The following is a 9518-nucleotide window of genomic DNA, read 5'->3' as shown; positions in this document are numbered from 1 at the left end:
GGTGGTCCGTTTCTGGGGAATCTGACATCTTCTGGGTTTTGTTGGTACCTGGTGAGGGGGTATGTGCACGCATACACACAGGTAAAACACCTATACACATAAAAATAAATCTTAAAAAAAATACTAAAAATTGAGATGATTTACATGTTAGCTGTCCAGCTTGAGAGCCTGTTGTTGTTGTTGTTATTTGTGAAAGACTTAAAAGTGATGGCTTCATTAAATTTACAGAAGCTCTCAGTCTACTGGTAAATAAGAACCCTGCAGCTTCCCTTCTTGTACTTTCCTGTCATTGTTTGGAGACAGTCTCAACTCTGTAGCAGACTGGCTTACAGCTCTCTGTGGTCCAGAAGGTCTCAAGATCCTTGTGGTCTCACCCACTGAGTGCTGACATTGGAGCTTGTGCTGCCATGTTGGTTCCTCCTTGAACCCTCTGATTTATTCTTATTCTTACACATTTTTTAGATTTGTTCCCCAGTTATGATGCTTAGATTTCCATTTACTATGCTTTTTGAGTTGATTACTTATTTTTTGAACTGCCTTGAGTAATTTCCAAAGAAAATGTACATAGAGAATAAACAGGTTTTTGCATGTCCGAGAAAAATTTTTTATTATAACTGTATTTGAACTTGAACGCCTGATGTTCTACCTCTACCTTCCAAGTGCTGGGACTAAAGGCACTACAATTTATAAAATTGCATTAAAAAAATCAGTTATATGTGCATGTTAGAAGACAAGTTATAGAGGGGTTGTTATCTCTATTATGTGGGTTTCAGGGATCAAACTCAAGTTGTTAGGCTTGCCAACATCTTTGTACTTTAAGTACTACTTAAATCAAAAGGACTCAACAACTCCAAAAGGCTCATTACATACCAAAGTGAGATCTCAGAATACCAAAGTTAAGCAGAGCTTCTTAAAACTTCTGGGGTACAGCTGGGCAGTGGTGGCATACACCTTTAATTCTGTACTCCGGAGGAAGAGGCAAACAAATTTCTCTGAATCTGAGACCAGCTTGGTCTACATAGTGAATTCTAGGACAGCCAGGATTATACAGAGAAACCCTGTCACTAAATAAATAAATAAATAAATAAATCTGGGTGGAGGAGAGGCATAACATATAAATGGCAAAGTCACCAGGCAGTGGCAGTGCACGCCTTTAATCCCAGCACTTGGCAGGCAGAGGCAGGCGGAGTTTTGAGTTCCAGGACAGAAGCATGCCATCAGATATGGAAGAAATTGTATAAACAGAAACATGGAGAAATCTGGTAACTGCCAGGCATCATGGCTTACACGTGTCATCCCAGTACTCTGGAGGCTGACGCTGTGTTTCCAAGAAAGCTTAAGCTACAAAATTACTTTGGATCTCTGTGAGTTTAAGGCCAGTTTAGTCTATATAATGAGTTCCAGGCCAGCCAAGGCTACACAGTGAGACTTTATCTCCAAGAAAAGGCAAAAATGAATAAAAAGAAAATTTCAGCCAGGCGGTGGTGGCACATGCCTTTAATCCCAGCACTTGGGAGGCAGAGGCAGGCGGATTTCTAAGTTCGAGACCAGCCTGGTCTTCAGAGCTACATAGAGAAACCCTGTCTTGAAAAAACCAAAAAAAAGAAAAAAGAAAAAAAGAAAATTTTATGAGTCTGATTGAGGGATAAAGACTTTTCATTATCTTGGCATGTCTGGAAATAAGGAAGATGTTGTCTTGGTGAGGCCTGCTATTATGGGGCTGTTCATAGTGTGCTCTCAGCCAACCAGACACAGGAGTACACTGGCATGCATTTTTGTAATCCTAGCACAGGGAAGGTAGAGGCAGGAGGGACAGGAGGCTAGCTGCTACATAGTAACTTTAAGACCACTCTACACTACAGGACACCTGTCTCATAAGATGACAAATTTTTTTCAGAAGAAGGTAGTAAGTATTTTCCTTGGACTACAGTGATTCTGATTTCTGCTTCTGCATTCCGTCTGTTTTCCAGCAACAAGATAAGACCTCATCTAATCTACATGAAGCTGCTTCCGACTGTGTGTGCTCAGCTCTCTATGCTATTGAGAATGTAGAGACTAATTTGCCATTGGCCATGCAGCTTTTTCAGGGAGTCCTGACTTTGGAGACTGCCTATCATATGGCTGTGGCACGGGAAGATTTGGACAAGTAAGTAATGGTTGGAGTCTGGAGCTTTGGCTTACCTACAGTCTGTGAGGTTTCAAATCTTCATTAGTTTACTCATTGTTTTTTGCTTCTCTCTGGCTTTGTAAATATAAAGTGCGATATCTGAAGTGCCATCTTGGATCTGGGAGAGGATTACCATCAGTTCTTGATTGTATTTTCTTTACTCTTAAAATGAGAAGACTATAAGAAATAGGCATAAACTTTAAAGTATCTAGTTTAGGGTCTGGGGAGATGGCTGAGTGCCTAAGAATGGGCTATGCTCCTGCAGAGAACTTGACTTTGGATTTTAGCACCCATGTCTGGACTCTACTGCCTGTAATTCCAACACTAGAGAATTCAATGCTCTCTGTTCCATGAGCACTTGCATTCACACATGCATATACCCACAGAGAGACACATAATTTAACAAAACAACAAAGGTAATAATAATTTTGAAATGTCTGATTTGGAATTTTAAATTTTTTAAAAAGATTTGGTTTTGTTCTTTTGTGTATGTGTGTGCATGTGCATATGAATGCAGGTGTCTACAAAGACCAGAAGCATTGGATCCCGAGCTGGAGCTATGGAAGGTTATGAGCCACCTGATGAGGCTGCTGGAAATCAGACTCAAGCCCTCTAGCAAACAAGTGCTCCTAGCCACCGAGCCATCTCTCTAGAACCTTAATTTGGAATTTTTATTAAAAAGGTTGTTATAGAGAGTATGAATCGGCTTACCGTTATATATTTATCTGTATAGATGTGAACAACCTAAGCACAAGCATTTGCCCCACAGATTTTGATACTCAGAGTGAGTTATTCACTGAATGGCTCTCAGCCAAGAGCTTTAGTTCCTTTGATTATGACTATGTAAAGCTCAGACTCTTGACCTGGTACTCTCATTCCACCTCCACAGAGTTCTGAATTACTGCCGCATCTTCACTGAACTATGTGAAACTTTCTTGGAAAAAATTGTCTGTACTCCAGGCCAAGGTCTGGGAGATCTTCGAACTTTGGAATTGCTTCTTATCTGTGCAGGCCACCCTCAGTATGAGGTAGTATCTATACTGTGTTAAGGCTGTTATTCTCTGGTTGTATATAGCATGTTCCATTTCCTTGTTGAGAAACTATAGTCTTATTTTAAATTATGTGGTCTGAAAGTTGCATCTGGTTTTACTTTATTTTTTTTCAACTTCATTATTTGTATATGGGGTTGGGGAGCAACACGCGTGCTCCAGTGTTGATTGTGAAGCAAGGCAGTGTCAACAGTCAGTTCTCTCCTACTTTCATGTTGGTTTCAGGAATTGAACGTGCCTAGTTAGCGTGTACTTTTACCCAGTGAGCCATCTTATTGACCCATAACTGGGATATTTTAAAGAACTGTGTTTGGTTTCTGTTTTGTTTTGTTTTCATATTTGGTTGTCAAGGTTGACTGTTGTAGTCAACTCAGAGACTCTATCAGAAAGAAAACCTATTAGCTTTCCACTGTTAACCCAAACACACACACACACACACACACACACACACATAGTTTTAGTCAACTCAGATTTATCAGAAAGAAAACCTATTACCTTTCCACTGTACATACATACACCCTAGTTCCAGGACAGCCACCTTTCCACTGTACACACACACACACACGCACACACACCCTAGTTCCAGAACAGCTAGGGCTACACAGAAAAGCCCTGTCTTGAAAAAGCAAAAAAGAAAGGAAAGTTTCCTTTTTTTTTTTTTTTTTTTAAACCAGGCACATGCCTTTAATTGCAGCACTCAGGATAAAATGAAGGAGGATCTTCATGAGTTTAAGGCTACCTAGTGTACATAGTTTCAGTTTTTTTTAAAAAATCCTTCTTAGAGGTTTTTATGAGTTGGATATGTTGGCACTTGCCTATAATGCCTATAATTGCAGCACTTAAAGGCTAAGACAGAAGATCAGTTGTTGAGACCAATATGGGCTACATTGTGAGAACCAGGCTAGCCTGGGCTATGTGGATGCTATATTTGTTAAAATCATAATTTTCTTTAAGACACCCCTTTTGTGGTGCTGAAGATCAATCTCAGGGCCTTGTATGTGTTAGACAAATTGATACCACCAAGCTACATCCCCAGCCAGCCCTTCCGTTTGTTTGTTTTAGAGTATATATGTATCCTTGGCTGGTGAACTAGGCTGATAAGGGCCCTGTCTCCATCTCCCAGGTGCTCAGATAATAGGCATGTACTGTTATATTACTTACAAATTTCCTAGATTTTAGGGGCTGGAGATATGGCTTAGTGGTTAAAAGAACTGGCTACTCTTCCTGGGCACCCAAGTTACTAGAATATAGGTCCAGTCCCTAGGGATCCAAGACCCTTTTCTGGCATTTATGGGCATTCCATTCACATGGTGCACAGCCACGCATACAGACAAAACATCCATACACATAAATATAAGTAAGAAATGTAATTTTTTCCTGGATTTTTAAAAGGTTCTTTATTCAAGAAATTATACTTTCTTTTTATCACTTAAGAAATAATAAAGGGATCTGGAGAGATGTTTCAATAGTTAAGAGCATATACTGCCCTTCCAGTACAGTTTCCAGCACCCATATCTGGTGGTTTACAACCACCTGTAACGCCAGCACCAGTAGGATATGATACCTCTGACATCCCTGGGCACCAGCACTTATTGTGTACATCCCCACATGTACATAATAAAAGCAATAAAAATAAACCTTTAGATTGTGTTTACTTTTTTTTTTTTTCCAGAGCTGAGGACTGAACACAGGGCCTTGCGCTCGCTAGACAAGCACTCTACCACTGAGCTAAATCCCCAATCCCTATTGTGTTTACTTTTAAAGGAAAAAAAAAAATAGCTGGGAAGTGGTGGCACAAACCTTTAATCCCATCATCTGGGAAACAGAGGCAGTGGATCTCTGAGTTTCAGACTAGTCACAGAGTGAGTTCCAGGACACCCAAGGCTTCACAAAGAGATCTTGCCTCAAGTAAATGGTGTATGGGTGGGATTCTTGGGTTGCATTTCATTTTGAACATCTTTTCTTTGGATCCTTAATGGAAAGGAGCAAGAGCAGGTTGTTCTGTGCTTGTTCTTTTTATTCCTGTGGTTCTCAGCACAAACAAGTACTTTTTGCTTGTCTACAGCATCTCCCATGGAGTTACAGATTAGGTAAAATTTAAAACACTCTAACTCTATGTGCTAGCAGTCACTTCTGAAGTAGCCTGATTTGGAAGCTAGTTGTCATTGAATTCCATCCATTACTACCATCATTCATAATCATGAAAACAGTCAAATGAGGTTTATGTATGCCTAGAATCCCAGAGGAGGAGGCAGGAGATAGGGAGTTCAGAAGTCATTCTTAGCTACTTAGTGACTTTGAAGTTAACCTTGACTACATGAGACCTTGTCTCAAAAGGGGTCAGGAGTGTTAGTGTAGGATCCTAAAGGAATTACAGTTGGCTAGCCTGGGAAGGAATCTTCCGATGTGAGCAGAATTAAGCATTCCAGAAGTTTGGGGAAACTATGCCTTAGAAGACACATGTTGTTTCCTATAGAATTTAACATGCTTTGGGAAAAGTTTTCCCTCAATATAAATAGAGAATATATAGAATATAATCCCAACACTTGGGAGGCAGAGGCAGGCGGATTTCTGAGTTCAGGGCCAGTCTGGTCTACAGAGTGAGTTCCAGGACAGCCAGGGCTACACAGAGAAACCCTGTCTTGGAAAAGGGTGGGGAGGAATATAAGGCTAGTCATGTAACTGGCCATCGAAGCCTACTGGGAGGATATTTAGGAGGTGACGTAACAAATCTGTAATTGTGTAGAGAAGGTGGCTTCCTAACTAATTGCATATAAGTTATGGAATAGTGTATGTCCCTCCTGTATGGTAAATAGTAATGAAACGATTTTTTCTTCTGTTCTTTTCCTCCACAAATAAACCATCTCTTTTCTTACCTAACAGGTAGTAGAAATTTCCTTTAATTTTTGGTACCGACTAGGAGAACATTTATACAAAACCAATGATGAAGTTATTCACAGCATCTTCAAAGCGTACATTCAGAGGCTGCTTCATGCCTTGGCTCGACACTGCCAGTTGGAACCAGACCATGTAAGCACCCTTGTCTACTTTAAACTTTTACCTTTTGGTTTTAATTTGAAAAACTGAAAAAAATAGGTAATAGATCTAACAATCTTCAAGTTTTTTCCACTTTAGCTTACAATGAAGAAGTCAGTGGTAGTATAATAAAAATTAGACCTATGTAGAAATATTGTTCCTACTGAGCCAGCAATGTTTACCTAGGAATTTGCTGTAAATGATGTTATAGAAAATGATGAACTATGTTCAGAAACTTGATGAACCACTATACCACAATTAATAGTGATAACTTCTGCAGTAGTGATAGTTAGATAAGTGGTAAAAATCTGTGTCAAATTCTGTATTGTTTGCTTGGGTCTTTTTGTTTTTGTGTAGTGCTAGGGACAAAACATAGATCTTGACCATGCTAAACCAGTGCTCACCTTGAGCTGCATTCCATGCCCTTGGTGGTTTGCCTATTTTTTGTTTTGTTTTGTGTTGAGACAGAGTCCATTGTATAGTGCTGGCTGGCCTAGAATTTACTATTTAGATCAGGCTGGCCTCCAGCTCAAGAAATCCACCTACCTCTGCCCGCTAAACACTGGGATTAAAGGCATGTACCATCACACCTGGCTTTCTCTTTGGTTTTTTTTGTTTTTTGTTTTTTTGGTTTTTTTGAGACAATGTTTTGATATGTAGTTGAGACCAGTTTTGAACTCCCAATTCTATGTCAGCCTTCTGATTGCTGGGATTACAGGTATGCACCACCACATCTGTTTCTACTTTGTTTTTAATAGTGTAGGATACATGGTTAGGTAAAAACTAAGATTTAAAAAATGAAAAAACATGTGTAAAGATGTTGGGAATTATCATTTCTCTCCATGTGTGCATAGTTTCTTTATATTATAATCATTTGATATTTTAAAAGAAAATATATAGACATTTGCTTAGAAGAAAACATATTAGATTCACAACATAGTTCATGGGAAAACTCTTGCACCTTTTTTGTGTAAGGCCCCTATATATTATATCTCTGTTATTCAATCTTTCTGCTTGGTTGTTGAATGGCTGTGGTCTAGGCTCTGGAGTAAACTTAATTGCTTGTAAGATTAAATCTGACTTGCTAGTCTCTGAAATTTTCTAAACTGAGGATCCCTAGTTGTTGGAATATCCCACATGAGCTGCTCTAGTTGACTGCTTACACTAAGTAGATTCCTGCTCTTTGCCAGTCCTGTGACACCATTTCCCTGGCAAATTATTTTCTACACTTGAAAATGTATAGTACTTTTGAATTTTGTTCATTGTTTCATCTGGAAAGCCATTTTTTTTTTAATTATCCAATTAGATTTATGTAACAATAAGATCACAATTTACAAGATGACAATACAATAATTTCAGAGCCAATTGTTAAAGATAAAGCTTTAACCCAATTATTCTAACCTTGTGAAAATCTTGGCTACTTGTGGTTGTTTAAAACCACGTGGAACCAGGATCATCTTCCTCTTTGTCTGTATCCATGTTGGCTTCTCTCCTTCCCTGGAAAGCCATTCTTTTTCCTCATTTCTCCATTTTGACTTCTTCTTCCTAAAGCAAAGGAGGCTGAAGTAGATGAGCAGTTCTCAATGACTGGATACTAAGGGATGGATATTAGGTGTCCATGACCTGAGGTGGCTTTAACTGTCTCAAATGTAATTGGTAATGCTTTTTTTATAGAAGTGCATTGGGTTAGGATTTAAAATCTAAAATTTTCTTTGTGAAGTTATTGTGATAATGATTGGTTTTTGTTGTTTTATTCTAAGATTTTAAAGAAGGAAGCCTTAGATTTGTTTGTTCAGTATTAAGGAGCTGACCTTCTAGATAGGTTGTAATTTATACCACTTCTTTACCTTTACTTTTCGCCTCTGTGATTTTCTTAAAACAAACAAGGTGAAAAATAGCTATACATAGTCATACACAAACTGAAGGATTTTCATAGGAAAGTGGAGTATAGATTCTGCTGACTCAACACACTTGCAGAGCACTTGACCTTCTATTATGATGGAACATAGACTCGTGGTTTCAGACTCCGTTTCATTGACATTTGATCCCTAATGGCTTCTTCTTCTCTATGGAGTCTATAAAGGGAATTGACAGCTCTGGTGAGTTTTGAATAGGTGTTCCATGCTGTTGAATTTCAGGAGGGTGTTCCTGAAGAGACCGATGACTTTGGGGAGTTTCGAATGAGAGTGTCAGACCTGGTGAAGGACTTGATTTTCTTGATTGGATCTATGGAATGTTTTGCTCAGGTAAGTTCATTTGGAGATTCTTGGGTCAGTTTTAGTGATCACATTGATTGTATTTATCTTGCTTCTATCCTATAGCTTCTGTAAATGTTCCATCTTTTTTCCCCCCAAGCTTGGTGACCGAATGAGATAATAGATATGTAGGTGCCTAGCACATTGCCTGGCATATAGTAGCAATGTTTGTTTAGGGTCTGATAAACCAGTTGTCATGGACAGTTAAATTCAGTTATGGTTTATTCTATTACTCTTACTGAGAAGAGCTGTTCCATATGTGCAGCTGATAAATACGGAAATCTCCAGGAAACTTACAGGGATTTGGACCCACTGGGAAAAATGAGCAGGTTTTCCTGCTTTGGTCTTGGCAACTCTTTAGTTATACGGTATTTCCTTGGTCCATAGTATGTTAGATTCTTGTGCGGCTTCATTCCAGAGGAAGATATTCCTGTGGTTTCCTGGTGATGAATAAGTGACATTTACCTCATAAGGTTGCAGTCATTATCATCATTCCACATCACTTAATGTTAGAATAATTTCAGGTGTTTTTGTACTGCTGGATCATACTTTAATAGAGTTCTGGTGTGACAGTTTGGATGCTGTGTTGTAGTGACACCAAACTAACATAAGAAAAATTGGGAAGATGAAGGTTTGACACCCATTTTGTATATAAAACTTGTGTATGATCTTACCCAGGAGACATTCATGAAATTTTAACTATTCATTACAAAGCATGTCTTTGGAATCCTCTATGGAGATTCTTAGGAACAGACTTAGTAGGCAGATACTCAGATTTCAGCTTTTTCTCACTGGCTCTGTGTCTTTGACTTCAATTTAATGAATTTAATTATATAAGCTATTATTGTTGCCAAGTATGTTTTGTGGAACTCCAGGTTCAGAAGATGTTTTTTGGCAAAAATGAAAGCAAACAAGCTAGCTAAATCATTAATTGAAAATGTGACATGATATAAATACCTACATACTACATTGAAAGTTCTGTGATACCATATGAGAGAGTTTGTTTTGCTT

At 38.7% G+C, this 9518-nt stretch overlaps 1 protein-coding gene and 1 long non-coding RNA gene across 3 annotated transcripts in view; one reads left to right on the top strand and one right to left on the bottom strand.

Annotated features, from left to right (window-relative positions):
* Positions 1–9518, top strand: part of Tnpo3 (transportin 3) — a 76879-nt gene that overhangs the window by 35089 nt on the left and 32272 nt on the right. For both annotated transcript variants that reach the window (XM_031381373.1, XM_031381374.1), the window contains 4 exons: positions 1971–2146; positions 3057–3195; positions 6100–6246; positions 8391–8498. In XM_031381373.1, coding sequence (XP_031237233.1) covers positions 1971–2146; positions 3057–3195; positions 6100–6246; positions 8391–8498 — 570 coding nt within the window. The remainder of the gene's footprint in view (positions 1–1970; positions 2147–3056; positions 3196–6099; positions 6247–8390; positions 8499–9518) is intronic.
* Positions 7606–8237, bottom strand: LOC116098669. The gene is made up of 2 exons (XR_004121903.1): positions 8100–8237; positions 7606–7797 (listed from the first exon to the last, which is right to left on the bottom strand). It is a non-coding gene; the product is annotated as an uncharacterized LOC116098669 (long non-coding RNA).

The sequence above is a fragment of the Mastomys coucha genome, unplaced genomic scaffold (assembly GCF_008632895.1).
Source record: "Mastomys coucha isolate ucsf_1 unplaced genomic scaffold, UCSF_Mcou_1 pScaffold20, whole genome shotgun sequence".
NCBI classification, from domain to species: domain Eukaryota; kingdom Metazoa; phylum Chordata; class Mammalia; order Rodentia; family Muridae; genus Mastomys; species Mastomys coucha.
The sequence above is the reverse complement of the archived record's forward strand: the minus strand, read 5'-3'. Positions and strand labels throughout refer to the sequence as shown.